This window comes from Hakea prostrata, chromosome 8 (assembly GCF_041222555.1).
Source record: "Hakea prostrata isolate BN-2017 chromosome 8, UWA_Hpros_2, whole genome shotgun sequence".
Taxonomy (NCBI): domain Eukaryota; kingdom Viridiplantae; phylum Streptophyta; class Magnoliopsida; order Proteales; family Proteaceae; genus Hakea; species Hakea prostrata.
Genome location: NC_142607.1, coordinates 15,686,753 through 15,705,901, shown reverse-complemented (window position 1 = coordinate 15,705,901; position 19,149 = coordinate 15,686,753). Strand labels below are relative to the sequence as shown.

At 37.4% G+C, this 19,149-nt stretch overlaps 1 protein-coding gene and 1 pseudogene across 1 annotated transcript in view; both read left to right on the top strand.

Annotated features, from left to right (window-relative positions):
- Window positions 1–4,673: 4,673 nt before the first annotated feature.
- Window positions 4,674–5,198, top strand: LOC149007262 (pectinesterase/pectinesterase inhibitor 18 pseudogene; annotated as a pseudogene).
- A 1,170-nt stretch (window positions 5,199–6,368) lies between these two features.
- GSL8 (glucan synthase-like 8) overlaps window positions 6,369–19,149 on the top strand; it is a 102,222-nt gene continuing 89,441 nt past the window's right edge. The window contains exons 1-7 of the mRNA XM_089167276.1: window positions 6,369–6,969; window positions 12,676–12,773; window positions 12,933–13,063; window positions 16,153–16,276; window positions 17,544–17,654; window positions 17,865–17,990; window positions 18,215–18,304. Of these exons, the coding sequence (XP_089023402.1) occupies window positions 6,762–6,969; window positions 12,676–12,773; window positions 12,933–13,063; window positions 16,153–16,276; window positions 17,544–17,654; window positions 17,865–17,990; window positions 18,215–18,304 (888 nt within the window). The 5' untranslated portion in view covers window positions 6,369–6,761. The remainder of the gene's footprint in view (window positions 6,970–12,675; window positions 12,774–12,932; window positions 13,064–16,152; window positions 16,277–17,543; window positions 17,655–17,864; window positions 17,991–18,214; window positions 18,305–19,149) is intronic.

Genomic DNA, 19,149 nt, shown 5'->3' with positions numbered 1-19,149 from the left:
AAATTACATTTATATCCCTTAATTTGGTATGGTACAAATTCAGTATGTTCCGTACATACTGACGGTATGAATACCTAAAACTCGAATTGTACCAAAGAAATTTGATTTCAGTATGTACAGGCGCATTTTGATACGGTTTCGGTACGCAATTAACACCGTTAAATATTATCCCCACATCTTAAATTTAAAAGTACTATTAATAATGTATATCTATCAAATTTATAGAAATTTATGATAAGAAGAAAAATAGTCACAAAAGGTAGAAGAAGACCGAAAAACAAATCAAGCGTTCGGGGTTTTTCGTATCATTTTGAAATATTTAAATTGTTACATAAGCCCTTAATTGTAATTTCCTAATGAAAAAGTGTTTTTAATATATTTTATTTTATAGGGGTCTGATCGGTAAATTGAATAATTCATGTTGTATAATTAATTAGAGGAATAACTAGGGATGACACTGAAAATTTATCGATTTTAGTTTATATGGAGGACATTAATATTATTATTATTATTTCTTTTAAGCACGTGGAGGGCATTATCGGCATGGAAGGAGAAATGAGAGGCCAAACTTGAGTTTTGCTGGCTCCATTTGATACCGTATGTTTAAAGCCGTTGTGTTTCGCTGTGCGGTTATTACGTGTCGAATTGTTCGCCCTTGGTTCATTTTGGGACGTGGTCAGCCAGCGCTTCAATCAATTCGATTCTTGCCGTCTACGGAAGAAAAACTAACAATGTCACAGTAACCATTCGTTCTGCACCGTCTCTGGCAATGTTTAGCCGAACTGAATATACTTCGAACCAGTTATCTCCTGCTTTCAGGGTATGAACCGGGTTGGACCAATCAGCTTTGGTCATATCCTATTGCATTTGGACCACTTCATTTACGCTGATTTTTTTTTTGGTCGATCGGGGCAAGCTTGCACGCACCTTAACTACATCTTGTAAGGGAGCTTTGTCGTTCTCGCGAGGGTCGAACCCATGACCTCTCCATTGAGAAGTATGGATCCTACCACTCTTGACTCTACCAACCCTACATTAACTTCCTGCTTGGGCGATTTTGCTTGAATGCACAGGACCGTCAAGCCACACATTTTTTTCAAAAAACTTAAGACTACCAAAAGATAATCATAATTTAGTCGAATGTTCTTAATCCTAACCATCCATGATATTTGAATGATATTCCTGATAGCCTCCAATTCAACTTTAGCTACTAATAAAGCTCGACCTGTCTTGATTTTTGCTACTAAAATGATACCAACTCTGTCTCCCCAACCCTCACCATCCTCCCATGAACCATCCATATAAATCTGTAACAAACTTGATGTAGAAACTTGATGAGGCTCTTGGTGAAATCTTACCCTTGCTTCTGAATTTATTTGATTTACCGCAGTTTGGTGGCCTCTAGAATCCTTAATCGCATCCAATTCACTTAATAAATTAGTAAGATAAATCATTGAGCTATGAATATTAGAAAATTTAGCTAAAACAAAATATAGGGAAAATTACGTGATTAGCTAATTTTAGGTCCACTATACAAAATTAGTCAAAACTGAGTTTGCATTTACAAAACTAGCCAAAATATTGATTTTTTACCATTTTTTTTACATTTTTTACCCCTAAAACTAATCACATCGAGTGGATAAATCACTATTTTGTCCAAAATGGAAAAATCATTATTTTTTCATACCCTTTGGACATTTTTATCTCTATGCCGATATGGTCAATTTTAGGGGTACAAATGTAAAAGGAGGTGAAAAAAACACTATTTTGGTTAGTTTTGTAAATGCAAACTCAATTTTAACTGGTTTTGTGAAGTGAAACATTGAGTGGTTAATTTTTGTAAGGGGAAACTTAAAAGCAGCTAATCACGTCATTTTCCCAAAAATATAATCATTTATTGATTTCCAGATAATCCAACATAAAATACTCCATATTGTATGTATGCGGTCAATATTTCCTGAATTTTTTAATTTTCCTTCAATGAAATCCCACCAATCTAGCATGCCATCTCCAACAAAATTATTCATATCTAACCTTAATAATTATGCTTTACAGCACTGTTTGGCATAAGTACACTGAAAAAAGTGTATGAACTACTGACTCATATGCATTCTTACATAAAAGGCGCAATGAGGAGACAGTTCCACATTTATCAAAAAGAGCCATTCCTGTTGCAAATGCATTGTGTCATGCTTTCCACGGGAAGGACTTTACCTTATAGGAATTGTTTTGATTTTCCAAATTCTCCAAAATATTGCTCCATAGGATGTAGTTTCTCTATTTTCCAACAAATTCAAACTATTTAGTTCCATATAGTATGCAGATTTTTTAAATGCCATTTGAGTGTTCTACTCATTATCCACCGATCTTTTTTATTGGGGTCAACAATTGATATTTTTTGAATTGCTGCCACTTCTACCCCTGAAAATAACCATCTAAGTTTAGAATAATTCCATGGATAAGTTTACCAACAAATAAACTCACTTACTTTGGTTGAGTCTCCTTGAATTAGAGGGCTGAAACCATACATCAAGGGTTAAGATAGAATCCAGGGGTCACCATATATCTATGAATCTTGCCCATTTCCTATTCCCCCAATCTCTATAATTATTGAAGTCTGCGTTTGTTTGCAAATGTGAGGTGGGAAAAAATGGGTGGGAAAAAAAAACATGCGAATCCCATGTGTAGTGGGGTGAGGGAGAAGGAAAGGGTTTTGTGGAAAAGCGATAGTGGTGGGTCCCACTTTTTACTTTTCCAAACTTTTCCACAAAGTCCCACCAAATTTGTGGGGTTTTAAAATGGTTTGGGATGGGAAAGTTGGGGTGCCACATCACAACAATCTACAATTTTGGGATTTAAGGGAAAAGTAAAAAATCTACACTTTTTTCAAGAATTTTCCCACCCCACTTTTATTCCAACAAACAAACGCAGCCTTAAGTGTAGTGTTATAATCAAATTATACTCTCATACCCGACCCTTATATAGGTGAAAGGACTTTCCCTTTACCCATCTTCTTCTTATACCTTGCCATAAACTGTCCACCATCGCCGAAAACCACCACACTCCCTCACATTGCCTTGGACCACCGCCCCCACCTTCCCCTTGCCAAAAACAAAGTCTCTTCATGCTTGTCTCTAAAGCCCTTTCATATGTGCCAAGAAATCCCACATTTTCTCAATTATAAACATTATGCATGCCAATAGTCAGTAACCCTGTTTGTCTGACTCGGCATTAGTATCTTCTCCGGGGATTTTCCCAAACAAGTTATATTTGCAGTTGTATTGTGAACTCCTCTTGACAAGTTCCATTGGTATTTTCCCTCGGCAACGTGTTTCCCATCTTCACTAATCAAGCTTTGATTTTTATTGTTGTCAGAGAAATCCCCGACTGAAGATTGCCCAATAACTACAATATTGGGTTCATCCATGTAGTTTTCTTGATGGGTTTGTGAGGTATTTTCTTCACTAATTTTTTTTTTTTATCACCTAAATAGACAAATTTCCTTAATTTAAGGAATTTGTTTTTAACTTTCCCACTCCAAACAACCAAACAATCTACAATTTTAAGATTTAAAATAAAAGTAAGAAAATTTGTTTTTTTTCAATAATTTTTCCACCCTACATTTATTCCAACAAACAAATGTAGCCCGAGGAATTATTGTCTTTGGTATTTGGTTTAGTTGTAAATAAACTAGAAGAAAAATTTATAGTATTTGACCAAGAAATAGGAGAAAAGTTACCAATGGAGCCACAAAAACTTGATAAGGGCCTGAACATTGAGATCTTGAAGGGACCGTAGGGGAAAATCATTGCAAGAATTACTAGTGAAGCTCCTCTACCTAGACTGAAATCATATGCCATATTTTTCTTGGAATCCGAAAACAAGAGGTTTGCTTGGAACCTTTTTGATGTTAATAACTGAAGCAAATCACAAGCAAGAAAACTAACCAGGAGCTCTTTTCTTTTCCATTAAATTTGTATGGTTACTGCTAAAGGTATAAGAAGAAACGAAGACATCCTTCAATACTAGACGAAAATACTGAAACAAACTTTGATAGAGATTTTTTAGAGGAATGATGAAGACAAAGAGCAACAAAGATGTGTGAACCCATGCATGCAAGTAGTTTTTAGCGGGGGAAAGTGCGGGTGGTCTTGGGTTTGCACCCGTTTCGACGGTATTAATTATATATATATAAAATCTCCCTTGAGGATGTAATCGTGGTGCGAGTAAGCCGGCCCGGATGAACCTCATCCAAAAAAAAAAAAAAATTTTTTTTTTGAGCAAATTGCACTGACACCTCAAAATTGAGGTTTTAAAACACTGACACCCCACTTTATGTTTAAAAAACACAGACACCCCATTCATTAAACACACTAGTCCATTATGTTAGTGAAACCATTGATTTACTGTTTATTATTTTTTAATTTCAAAAATACCCTTATCAAAATTGAAGGAGAAAAAAAATTAGCCATTAGATGGTTTACGCATGTTTTATTCTCTCCTCTGCTTCTCTCCACCTTCAGCTCCCATTTTCTCCGCCGTCTCCACCGTCTGCACCGCTCTTCCTCTCCTCTTTCTTGCTCCGGTCGATAATGGCACCTCCTCTGGTCACCATCATATTACCTCTGTTAGACTTTCTTTTCACTCTGTTTTCCTTCCCTTTCTAACCAGGGATGAAGAAGAAGAATGTGATGATTACTGGTGATGGCATGGATTCCACCATCATCACATGAAGTCTCAATGTTGTTGACGGTTCCACAACCTTCAAATCTGCTACACCAGGTAACTAATTAGTTGATTAATTCATTTTACTTCTTCCTATGATCTAATAATTATAAATAATTAATCTTCAATTCGTGGCAGCTGCCGTTGGTGATGGGTTCATAGCACAAGACATTTGGTTCCAGAACACGGCAGAAGCAACGAAGCACCAAGCCGTGGAGCTACGTGTTGGTGCAGATCAATCTGTTATCAACCGCTGCATAGATGCATACCAAGACACCCTCTACACCCATTCTCTTCGTCAGTTCTATAGAGATTGTTACATCACTGGAAGTGTGGATTTCATCTTTGGGAACGCGGCTGTGGTGATCAAGAACTGTAAATTTGTTGCTAGAAAATGCATGAAAGGGCAGAAGAATATGCTGACAGCTCAAGGCCATACTGATCCAAACCAGAACGCAGGAACTTCGATTTAGGGGTGTGAGGTCATACCCAGTTCTGATCTTGCACCAATGAAGAGTTCATGATGAAAGAGGAGAGGAAGAGCAGTGCAGACGGTGGAGATGGCGGAGAAAATGGGAGCCGAAGGTGGAGAGAAGCAGATGAGAGAATAGAACACGTGTCAACTATCTAATGGCTAATTTTTTTCTCCTTCAATTTTAATAAGGATATTTTTGGAATTAAAAAAGAATAAACAGTGAATTAATGATTTCACTAACAGAATGGATTAGTGTGTTTAATGAATGGGGTGTCTGTGTTTTTTAAACATAAAGTGGGGTGTCAGTGTTTTAAAGCCTCCATTTTGGGGTGCTAGTGCAATTTGCTCCTTTTTTTTTTTATTTTTATATGATGTTAAAATGAATAAATAAAAACCATGAACAACCTTTTGAATGAGCTCTACAATGTCTCAAGGAGATTTTCTCTTTGAGGAAAACTGTGCAAATTGAAAACCTTATAAGTTCAAATATAAAATTTGTACACCAAATGCAACCCAACTTAGACACTAAGTCTTTCTTCTTAATATATTTTTTTAATTGGCATGGCACATGGCAAAAATAATTTGTTGACTTGCATATTGCATACAAATTGTGATATTGCATACTTATGCCTGAAGTTCAAAGATGCATCAAACCTAGGGCTTTCTTTCATATATATAATATTAAAATCTTAACCTCAAGCAGGTTTTTTATCAACTTAACCAACAAAGACATGTAATAAACTCTTGAAAGACATGTAACTACAATGATATAAATGAGATAAGGATAATTGATAAATCAACCTTTAAAATTACGTGAAGAACATTTACATTATCCTCCACTAAATGAATTTTCTTATCCTCAGTTGAAACCTTCTAATTATTGTATTATAATATGAATGTTTGAGATTCTTAATACACAAGTAGAGTAGAAAAACCTTTTTTTTTTTCCTAAAAGAAAGAGAAAAATAAATATTTAATGTCAGAAAAATACATAAAATCTATTACATACATAAGCTTTCTTAACTCTGAAGAACATCTAATAGAAAGGTAAATACACGGAAAGATGTATTTTATTAAAAAAGTTTTGGAAAAATGTTTAACCTTAAAATAGTATTAACAGTTTTTTCCGGAGAAAAGGTCACGAAGAGAAAAGAAAGAGAACAAGAATAAAAAAAAACATAAAAAGAAGAAGAAGAAGAAGAAGAGAAGAAGAAAGTACAAAATGGTGTGCTTCTAAATTTCCTAAGCAGCCGTGTCTATGTTTAGCTCTTGTACTCTTCCTTTCCCGGTGATCTCTGGTAACCGCGTTGCTCTGCTAGATTTCTACGCGGTGTGTTTGAGAGTAGCTGTAGACTGACTTGTCATCTTGAACTGTTCTTCTTCCCATTTCGATTCAGTTGAAACCTTCTCAAAAGAAAGGAACCGCTTATCTTCGCCTTAGATCTGTTTCCGTCGAGGCGAATTGAGGATTCTGGGGCTGCCGGCTCCTTGATGTCTCGGGTTTTTGCTCGCCCGTAACATCTGTTCGTAGAAATTCTAGTCTTCAGAGGTTCTTCAAGAAATGGATAGAATTTATGATAACTGGGATCGACTGGTTCGAGCCACCCTACAAAGAGAGCAACTTCGTGATGCTGGTAAAAGGCATGGAAGAGTTTCCGCTGGGATTTCTGCTGATGTTCCTCCGTCACTTGGCAGTTATACGAACATTGACGCCATCTTACAGGCTGCCGATGAGATAGAAGACGAGGACCCCAATGTTGCTCGGATCCGTGAGTTATATTTCTTTAGTTTCCTCGGTGCATAATATGTCGTGGCTATATTAGTTAATTCTGTCTTTCTGTTTCTATAGTAGATCAAGTCTTTCAGTTGGTTATCTAATTTAGTGCAGTAAAACCTAGATTTTCTTCACCGGGGATGGAGACTCACGTATGCCGTGACTATCCCTAGTGCAGTATTGGTTTCAGTTGTTCCATTTCTCCCTTATCATAATGACGCGCGTGTGTAGAAAGTTCACATCGTCACAACCCAAATGACACCCCATTAAAATTTTTCATGTGATTACTGGAATGGTTGAGTGTGTTCACTTGCCAGTTCAGCTTCAGGCAAAATTGAGCAGGTAAAAATTGAACTGGTATACCTTTTCCTGGTTGTTTATCTCTTTCCCATCACCATCATCATCACTTCGAGCTCCAATCTTGGATCTCCTTGTCTCCCCCCCCTGCACTGGCTACATTTAAATTTAATGCAAGCTCTCATTTCTGTCATGGTGATGTAGATCAAAACATGAAGAATGAAAGGTTAAAATACTGTTAATGTGAACAGTGCCACAGCCCTATTGAACTATCTTCTGGTGGACCAGAACCAGATCAACTGAAACCAGCGTGCCTTTTTTTTTTTTAAGAGAAAATTCAGAAATGGCTGCTTAAATTTCCCAGCAAGGAGTTTTTGATCAGTCAATTTCAACGTCTTCATAGTAGTTCTTGACTTGTTAGTTGCCATTGAGGTTGTCCAAGGCTGAAACCTTTAGTAGTTTCTATTTCTATTCAGTTTCTAGTTTCAGCCAGTTGTGACCTTTTATTTTCTAATTTCGTAATACTGTCTGAGTCAATGAATAGTACCCACTGTGATATTTTATTACAGAAGTGATGAACAAAATGTAGAGTCATGTTGCTGCATTTGATTTCAGAGAAAGTTCCTTTTTCAACACCTGGGATAACTGTGGATGAGAGCAGGGCCACTAAGGCCCAACCCTACCCTTCTATACATCTTCTACTCCCTTTTATCCTCCTAAAATTTTCAATCATTCAAGCGTTTGGTGTTCTGCTGCAACCTGTTACCCTTCCTTATATCCATCTTCTTCGACCATTTTTCCTTCTTTTATTTTTCAGAATCATTGAAGTGTTTGGTGTTCTGCTGCTACTTGTCATTGACCCCATACGGCGTGTTTCTTGCTAGAACCTTTTCTATTGAAGACATGCATCATTTGTTTTTATTTAATCAGATTGGCTCTCGTCTATCTGGTGCCGGTGTACCCCTGTTGGCATCAGATCACCAGGATTGGCTTGTGTGGGGAACCAACATTTCTTCTTAAGTGATGCATATCTGAAGGTGTATTTTGGGGAAGATGAAGACCGCGGCTGCTGCCTAGGCACCATGTATCTTTTGGTTTTCCATTCCTGAGTTATTTTGTCTGATTTGAAGTTATTGAATCTTGTATGAAGTGGTTGCCATTGGTTTAATTTAAGTGGTGGTCCTGCTGAATTTAGTAACTTTCTATTTTCATTGTCAGCAATTGTCATCCATTAGTTCGTATCAGTTTACAAATTGATTGTGCCTTGTAGTCCAGGTGAAGGGAGACTAAATTAGAATTTGCTAAGTATGGACCCTTGCCACTTCCTTCTGTTATATATATATATAGTGCAACCCAAGAGGGTGCAAGAGCCCCACGGTTTCTGTTTTAAATCATTGCTGTTGTTTGCATGTGTGATTGCTACTCAAGGAGTTCCTTTAGTGTTTAATCTGATGAAAAGGGGTATAAATGATGAAGTCTATAACAGCATCAGATAAATGATGTCAAACTCTATGGTTCAAAACTAGCCGGTGACAAGCCAAAAACTGAGGGAAAACAATATAATATGGAATAGACTGTGACTGACATGACGTATTTCGATTCCATTATCTCCAAAACTTTACAGGGCAAAAACCCATGTGTTCGATCCAGTTGAATCCTTATAGTGGGGCTGCTGGGAGGCTGTTGTCAATTGTGTTCTTCATCCCCATACTGTTCTACATCCATTAGGAGGTCTTCTCCAACAATTATTCAATTGTTCAGTGAATTCAGTTACCAATTGTGTTCTTCATCCCTATACTGTTCGATAGCCACTAGAAGGTCTTTGAAAACGACTATTCCACTGTTGAGTTAGTCCAGTCATCTGTTAGCTTGTAATTCCACCCTTCAACCTTCTAATTTCTCACTCTCCAAGTTCACCACTTCCACTCCAATCTGCTTACAGAACTAGCCAATATTTTGATAAAATTTTAGTCTACTCTGGAGGGGAACTTGTTCAGAATTTCTGACCCAACGGATCCCCTTATCTGCGGTTATTCTGCTTCTCCCATATTTAATATTGGGGTCAGGTGTTCCGCAGGGAAGACCAGAGCCTGTTAGTTGCATATGTGATGCAGGACCAGCAGCCTACGGCATTGAATAGCAGCACAAAAGCATAATTTTGGCTCCAGGGGTTTCTGATAGTTTTGTATTTTGGTCAGCCTACGAGTAGTCAAGTGTGGAAGTCCTATTTTGAATAGAAGTTCTATATAAAATAGAAGTCCCTTTTTGTCTTTATCTCAAAGTTAATTAATATTAGGAGTTGTGTAATAAAGGCTATAAATAGATGGCCTGTGCTTATAACCAAATCAGTTTGATGAATAAAAATATTGCAGAGGAGTTACAGCTGAGAGTGTGGTTCGTTTCAGGCTTCTAGGGTTTCTTTGTCAGGAGAATCCCTGCGGCATCACTGTGGGCTGTTTTCCTTCAGATCAACTTCATCCCCCCCCCCCTCAAACATCATTAAGCATTTATCCCTAAGCTTCCCACCCCCCCATCTTCCCCCTACTATTTTCCCTCTCTTTCTTGTGGCACATCTTCTTCTCAAAACCCTTGAATCCCATATCTCCTAATTCTGTCTGCTAAATCCCTTCCCTTTTCAGAATCACAATCCCCATTCCAAATCCAACACTCGACCCCAACCGTAGCCCTAATTACCCCCTAGGGATCCTAGAAAATTGAAACCCTAATTTCTGAAAACCCTAAACTTTTGAGACTTGGAGCTGAAACCCCAACAGCATGTTCAGGTTTAGGTTTTCGACAACTCTAAGCCTCTAAACCCTAATTGTATCTTCTACTCCCATCCTTTAAGCCCCCAAAACCCTAAACAATCCCTAAAACCTGGCCGCAGGGTTTTTGAAACCCTGATTTGTCTGTTAATTCCCTACTTGATCCTGGATTTTGGCTCTCGTCCTATTGAGGCCACATGAATGCAGGCTTTTGGCATTAATCCCCACTGTGTTTCAGATCAAAGCCTCTACATCCATGTCATTCCCAATTCATACGTGTGCATCGTACACCTTCGCCAAATACTGTGGAGCAAGCAAAGCTGGTGCTTGTCTGTCATATAGAGATCCTGAAGGGCTTAAACCAGTTCCGTTGAGCCAGAAAATATTTGATTTAGTTTCAAATAAGGATTATTTTTCTTTAAAATATACTCTATAAAAAGAGCAGCTGGTACAATCTGGCTTCCTCTATTCTGTTCTATGCCCTTCCCGATCAACCTTGTCACAGTTTTAAGTACTCATGCAGTCTGATTCTTCATTCATTTGCTGATTTAAGGTCCTGTTCTTGGATTTATTAGATCTCCTATTATTAAGTACCTGGATCCATTAGAAGTTAGAACAAGCCTATCCTTATGGATGTTAATGTTTGATTCCTCACTAATTAATCTTCATCTACTACCTGAAGCTCTATGAGGACTGGGCTCTTCAGTCAAGGTCATTCACCAGCTCTGAAACCCAGTAATAATCCATATCCACTGCCTGATTGGGCCACAACATATCAGTTGGTTTAAACGAGTTCAGATTAATCTTGGTTGCTTGTCTATAGTGGTCCATTGAGGCCTAAAAATCCTGTTGTTTTTCGGGTTTTAGTTAAATCCTTTTCTTTTATAGAAAAAATGGCTCTGTTTTTTAGCTCTTTGCCACTAACTTTTCACATTCTTTTGTGGGTGACTGAAACCTATTTGTCTCTGAAAAATGATGTGAACTGAGTTTTGGCCTCCTTTTCTTCATGTTTTTTCCTACATTAGAAGGACATTTAGATGAGAACATTATCAAAGAAATCCTAATGGGGAGATTCATAAGCTTTATGGATGTCAATCTTGAGGAGGGGGTAGTGTGGAACTGGATTTGTGATCGAGCCCTTTGACAATGTCCACGCAGAGAAGAATGTTATTAGCAATGCTTTTATCAAGATGAAGGTAACTGATTGGGATTAACCAACAAAAGAACTTCCAATTTTGGCATGTTAACTAGATCAGTGAACTTGTAGAGGAGATTGTACAGGGAAATGGGTCTAAATTAAGAGAGTGGATGCACCACCAACTTTGGTGAAGAGATGGGGGAAAGTTTTGTTGATGTGGAGGAGCGAAGCTACTAGTCGCATTAGCCTAGTCAACTTGAATGGTTCCAACAATAGGAGTAGAAGTCCAAGCAGAAATCATTAGGACCAAGGACACGGTTGGACTGATGGGTGAGGACAAAAGTTCCTCATCAGAGTGGATAGATTAAGGGGAGTAGTAGGCTGTCCTTGCCTTCTTGGATCTTTAGAGTCCAAACTACCATGTACCAAATGGTTAACAACTAGGGCTATAAATGGATTGTTGAGATCTGCTTCCAATTCCACATTTGGCCGTTTAGGGGGATCTGAATTTATCTTATGATAATGTGATATTTTTTTAGATTTTCTTATGAAAATAAATACAGAAGAAAATCAATAGTAAAAGGTGTAAGAAAATCCAAGACAAAGAAGAGTAGAAGTATAATTGTTGAATTCTGAAATATTGGCTCAAATCCTCACTAATAATTAATAAAATGGTAAGGATGTCAATAGGTAGTCGAAAATATGTGTTCAGTCTATGCTCGTCCCCATTTAGAAGAATCTGTACCCCCCCCCCCCCGCAAAAAAAAAAAAAAAAAAACTACTCTCCAAAGACCATTTGAATCCAACTGAGTCAATCAAAAAACCGATAGGATATTATCTGAATCCATCCGAATATAGTAGGATGCGGAGTGGCAATGCCACTATTTGATCCGACTCCAGTTTGTTTGCTCCTCTATTTACAATGGACTGAGTGGATCTTATTCACATTGCCATTCATGGATTTGGCTTGTGTTCATATTGGCTTTGTCAAACTCTCAGTGCTACAAGAGTTTCGATTGAACTCATGAACTTGTGGAGTTCAACGTCATAGTAATCACAGGATTGTCTTGTCTTGTTCAAATAATAGTGTAATTGGTAAAGATTGCTCACTGCACACCTATAATTTGTTAATTTATTGTCCCAGCTCCTGGGAGTTTCAATGCCATAATCCTGAATACAGAAAGAAAAAAAGAAGAGAAAATAAATAGGATTTTATGACTGCCGTACGTGTTGGTATGATTATGTTTAAATAATAAGTAGAGTGGCACAAGTAATTAATAATCAATTCTTCTCCTTTACTTGGTAGGAAGACTGGGGCCAAGCTAGCTTTCTTATTGTTATTTAGAATGGGCTGGTTTACCCATGATCTTCTGTTGTTATGCCTTTATGTCATCTGCCAGACAAATCTGAACCCTAGTGTGAAATGGTCCTATTTGTGTTTTGGAGTTAATAGAGAGTGTATTGTTATAATTCAAATGAATTCTTTTGTTTGGTGTTTTAGTGTGTGAGCAAGCATATAAAATGGCGCATGACCTGGACCCCAATAGTGATGGAAGAGGCGTACTTCAGTTCAAGACTGGTCTAATGTCTGTAATTAAGGTACTATGGCGAATTTTGCTTCAAGCCGGTAAATTCAGATAGTGTGTTTTGTAATGCATAGTATTATCCGTTCTAATTTCGTGTCTGCTTCTGGCTGCATTTTCATTTTGTGTTGGATGGGTAATTTTTGGGACTTCATAAATTGTGAATATTGTGCAGCAAAAACTCTCCAAGAAGGATGGAACTGGATTTGACCGTAGTCAGGATATTGAGCGCTTATGGGAATTCTACCAATTGTATAAGAAACAACATAGAGTTGATGATATTCAAAGAGAGGAGCAGAGATGGAGGTAATCTGGAACATTCAGTACTAAGTTGGGAGAGTATGTGCACTTCATGGTGTTCTTGATATAGTTTCCTTAATCTGAGTTTGTAACTCTGTGCTAACATTAAACCATTTTTCTGTCATACCTTGTGCTAATATTCAACCATTTTGCTGTCATACTCTTTGAAGGATGGTGCCTTAGTTTGTCAGGGAGGCATGTTCGATCATTTAATACCTTGTGCTTTTGTATCTTGGGTGTATTTTTAGGGGCTATGTTGATTTTACTTTGTTTTCGTTTTGTCATTGTTTACTTAAAGCCCACTCTTGCTTTTCTTGCTTAATAAAATCTTGTTACCCATCAAGCTTACTTTGCATGGTCATTATTTCTGCTTTTATGTGTTCTTCGGTATCTAATATAAAAAACTATCTGGTTTCTAGGTTTCAGTTCCATACTAGGCATAAACATATACATGCTAGGAAGAATTGGTAGACTGCTAGCATTACAGGCTGTGTGTTGTTAAGATGTATCGTGGATGTTAAGGTTTCATGGTGTATGTATAGCGTGTGAAATTTTTAGCTTTTAGCCTTGTGGCTATGTGGATGTTAAGGTTTCATGGTGTATGTATAGCGTGTGAGATTTTTAGCTTATAGCCTTGTGGCTATATTTCTCTTTATTGTAATTTGACTTGGATCTTAGCAGGATTCCTAAAAGTTGATGACATTAACTTAAAAGTTATGTGAGTGGGTAGTTTTCTCTTACTCTTCTCAAACTCCCTTGTGATAGCTCTTATTTTAAATTCTTTGTAGCTACCGGTCTTTGGATTCAACATGTTGTCACATGGTATCTGAGGTCTGTCAGCTGGTTCCTGCCTTCCTCCTGGTATGAAATTCCTTCAAAGTCTTTCACCTTTTGGTTGGCTGGGCCGGCATGCTAGGCTTTGGAGACGTAAACCCAAAAATGATCCTATAATTTTTTGTTCAACAAGAGTTGGACTTAGTTAATTTATATAGTGTTTATTATTTCAATATTTTTGTTGTAATGGGCTATCCTTGTAGGAATGAATTGTAGTTAGAATTTGAGTTGCGGATTATTTTCAGTTTTATGAAGATAAGCGTTATTTTCTTCTTGTAAATATGTGTTTGTAACTTGGACATAGCTTGGCTGAATTCAATGGAAGTTTTTTTCTTTGAGATCGTGTGCTTATGTGATAACTTCCCCTGTCCTTTGCAATTTTCCTTTCTCCCACACGCTTGCCATGATGTAGCCTCAATTAAACGAGGGCCAATTGGAAGATCTTTACTCAGAACCAACTCGAGTTGGGTGTAAGATAAGGAATTTGTTGAAATTTCTTTGAGTTTCTCAGGTTAACATGGATGATCTCAGATAGGGTCCTAGGGTTTTGGTCTTGGTTGAAGCTTTTAGGGCTGTGAGGCAGTGGGGGGAAGGTTCGAAAACTCATCTCGACTTACCATCTTGACCAGGTCAAGATTCTCAAAATCTGTCTGAGATCTTTTTTTCTTTTCTTTTGGGGTTTGGTGGCCAATTGGGCATTGTAGGTTCTGTAACTTTAAGGAGGCTTGTTCTAATGTTAATCAACATACGTAGGCTTTTAAATGGAAATGAGATTTGTATTCGCACCCTTGATTGGCAATAAAGGTTGAACCCTTATTGCATGTGATATTGCCCAAAAGAAAAGAAAAATGTGATATTGTGTACTATACATGGTTTGAAACTTTGAATGACAACAACTTTGGAGGCCTTTTTTGTCGAAAGTTCGAGTAGCGTGGTTTTGAGTTATAACTTTTATTATGAGGCATGTGACCCAAATGAAATCTTAAGATGTCAGTCGAGATATGACATTTTCGTATCTTGTGTACTTTCTTGTCTTGACCAGGTAGTTGAACTTTTCGAGACCTCGATGAGCTTTTGGACTGTGATGGGGAGTTAAGTTAATATCAACTATCAACAATGAACTAGGATTCTTGCAAATATAGTTTATATTTGGATTTCTTGAGATGAGCTACCTCTGGTTGAGTTTTGGGTGGTCAGATCAACTCAAGAATCATGGGGTATATATATTAAGGAATAACACAATTTTGTATTGACTTTGAAGCCAATTGGTTTGGTAAAAATTAGTTTCTTGAACACCATGGGATTTTAGGGGTACTTTCAAATTAATGGGGGTAACCAAGAAGCAAGGTTCTTGTTTTCTGATTGACCTGAATTGGTATCAGACTTAGGGGTTGATGCATGGGGATGATACTCTAGTTATAGGCAAACGTGATGATTAGATTGATGTAGATTGAACTTTAAATTTGGGTTTGTTGGGGAATCTGAAACATTTAAGAGAGGCGTAAAACCTAATAACTTGTGTTGTAAATTGGTCCGTACTCTTGATAAGACGAAGGATGGTGTGTTTAGGTCGTGGGATGGATTTTCGAGGACTCTAGTGGTGTATACAGGCTGCAGGATGAACATTATAAATGGGGGTTTCTAAATACGGAAATAGAGATTAGAGGGGGGATGAAATGGGATTGGGAGTGTAAATCTCCTAACCAAGTAACACACTTCCCAATCTGCAACTTGTTATGGTGAATCACCTCTGGAGGATAACTTCACAGTTCACAGACAGTCAAGAAAGGCACTAGGATTTCAATCACCTAGCACTCAGACATTTGACCAGTTCTACAACAACTGCACATTGTCTTAATTAAAAGGGGTTGGCTATGTGGAGTTAGGGATCCTTCAAAACAGAGTAGGAAATATTGATACACATGTAGGGTAGTGACTTTAGGAGGAATGAAGAACAAAAATGAAGAAATGAGATAAGAAAAAGTGAGAAATGAAAAATGGAAAAAAAAAAAAAGGGACTTAAGAAAATAGCCCAGGAAATTTTGATAAAGTCAGCTGCATGCTAACTGACTACTGAAATTTCAAACCATAAATCACTAAGGTTGCTGAGCTTTAAAATTATTTTCAAACTGTTATTACTTAGTGATCCATGCCCCATTATCTTTTTAATCATTGGAAGTTTTCAAAGAAGCTGTGGAAACAAGCTGCTGAATAGGTTAGAGAAACAGTAATAAATTTCTAATTTTTTGTTCATGCTTCAGGTTGGAGCTAAATTACAGGGAGATGAAGAAGGTCTTTGCTACCTTGAGGGCTTTAGTTGAGGTGATGGAGGCACTTAGCAAAGATGCAGCTCCTGATGGGGTGGGAAGTCTTATTCAAGAGGAGGTAGCATTCTTGTTCTCCTTTGGAGTTGGGGTTTGAGGATACAGATTTACTCATTTGCCGTTTTTTTTTGAAATTTGCTGCATTTTACCTTATGCAAGAAGTCCACATCCTACCAAAGGTGATCCTTGAGACACACCTTTGTGTTTAAATATCTTATGATCTCAGTTGACCTGTAATTTCAGTCGTAACTTTTTATTTCCACAAAACGCAAACCTTAGATATGGGTTGATTGTATGCGAAAACCTGGAAAAGGCTAGAAAAGTTGGTTTACATCGTTGCTTTTCGTGTTGGTGTTGCATCCATTTTACCCTCTCCAATGCTTTGGATCTCCTAGGCGCTGTGACGACTCTGATATGTCCCCATAGTAGAAAGCAGCACTAATGAAACCTACAATGTCATCCGTAATGTTGCCATGCTTTATGGCTTGCCTAAGGTATTGTTTGTTGGCTAGATAAAAAGTGGGGTGGGAAAAAACAAACTTTTCCATAAAATCCCAAAGCATACTTTGTTTGGTTCAGTGGGGTGGGAAAGTGGGTAGACAAGGTTCCTTAAATTAAAGAAGCCTGTTTACTGATGTAACTTGTAAGATGTTACTTTTCCCGCCCCGCCCCTTTTAAAGTCCCACTAAATCAGTGGGATTTTGTGAGAAAGTGAGGGATATAATAAAAGTGGGACCCACATGTGTAACTTTTCCCCAAATACTTTCCTTTCCTTTCCTCTTCTATTCCCCCACCCCACAACATGTGGGTTCCACATATATATTTTTCCCACCCTTTTTTATCTAGCAAACAAACGATGCCTAACTTCATGGAGAGTACTGATGTTAATTCTTCATTCTCTCCCTTTTTTTGGGATTATTGGTTTGTAGTACGGGTCCTCCTATTGTCAAGGAATATGTTGGATCTTCCTTTCCAAAGGCATTAACATGGTTAAAAGTGCTGCATTCTCCATCCCTGACTTTCTTTCAAATGAAAGAAAGTAGAGCTGATTCATATGGTTGGAAATGGTGCCCTGTTGTATGTGAGAGTGAATTTTTTTGGTTTTTCTTCTGTCTTTTCTCTCTTAATTTTGGCGTTTGAAAAAAGGGGGGCGGGGGGGGAGGGATCACCATATTCCTAAATTTACTGAAAAATTCGCAGCTAAAAATTTTTAATTCCATATGTTTGTGATTATTGTTAGTTTTTTTGGGAGTCGTCGTATCGTTATGATCAGATTTTTATTTTTGAATCTTGTTTTACAATAATCATTTTCTGATGGCATTTTTCAGTTAAGAAGAATTAAGAGGTCGGATGTACCTTTGACTGCGGAACTTATGCCTTACAATATCGTACCTTTTGGTGCGCCATCCTTAACCAATGCTATTGGAGTGTTCCCTGAAGTAAGTTCGGGCACCATTTAATGTTTTTTATTGTTTAATAAATTTAATTTAGTGATTTATCAGGCCAATCCTATTATACTTATGGATGGACATTTTCATGTCTATATAATATTTTGTACCTGTCTGAACTTTTTCAAAGGTACATCTTGCTTGGCTTCCCCAGAGTGTTTTTACATATATAACGCAGTATCTGCCTGTGTTGAAATCCAGGTTAAAGCTGCAATGTCTTCCATAAGATATACAGAAAACCTGCCCAAGCTTCCTGCTGACTTTAAGATTTCTAGACATAGAGACCCAGATATGTTTGATCTCCTGGAGTGTGTTTTTGGTTTCCAGGTATATGCTTATATTCCATTTGATTGGTTTCCTTTTAAAACCTGTTATTAGTTTTGTTATTTATTCAATGCCTGAATATACAAATCAGCTGTTGCAAGTGCCTTATTGATGATTTCAGTTGGTGCTGGGAAGAGAGACAAAGGGACAGAGAGACATGCAGTTGACTGTGGAACTTTTTTGTTTTATACTTGATTAATTGTCTAATTGCAATTTTTTGTTTCCAGAATGACAATATCAGGAACCAGCGTGAAAATGTTGTTCTCTTAATAGCAAATGCACAATCACGTCTTGGTATACCTGTGGAAGCTGAACCGGTGAGTGAGTGATTGGTCTTACATGATTCCAAGCAATTATGCTTGTTTCAGTTTTACTTTTGTTGTTTGTTCTGTCATTTGCTATTTTTTGGTTAAATATAAGTTCCGTTATTCTGCCAGTTAATGCTTATTATGTGTCAAATAGGCTGACATAAATTGTTTACTGCTTACTATTTTAGGGTCTGGAGTTTCTGTACATTATGAATTTCCATGATTTCCTCGTCTGTGGATTCTTAGTTGAAAACCTTTGGTGCTGCTGCACATGCAGTCTGAGGTTCTGAAACCCTCAGACCACTTAGCTCTACGCAAACAGTTAAGGCACAAGAAATGATCACAATTTTGTAATAAGTTGAAGTTTCACGGGCTTGGTAAGACAACCATACAAAAACAACAGGAAGGATATGTAATTATTTAACATGGTAAACTGGAAGAAAGATAAGAAAAAGGAGAAAACAAATAAAAGAATCTGTGGAGGACACTTTTGAAGGGGAAAAAGGGAAAAGATCAGAGGGATTCGGGGAGGAATAAACAGATTTGCACACCACAGCTCTTGTCATGTCAAAAAAATGTCTTTCGATTTCGAAACATACCCAAAATTGTTTCTTAGTGCTATTACATGGATTAAAGCAAAATAAATCCTAATGCTGTTTTAAAACTGAATGCAAAATGACACTCTTAACTACATCATGAACTGAAATGCTACCTGCTGTTTAGGAATCTAAAAGACTGAGACTAATAGAATTTAAAAATTAGATACATTCCTAATTATTTCCCCTATGCCTATTGCTGCATCAACTCTGTCTTTATAAATCTCTATTCTGTTGAGTTATGCCTTAACCCATGGT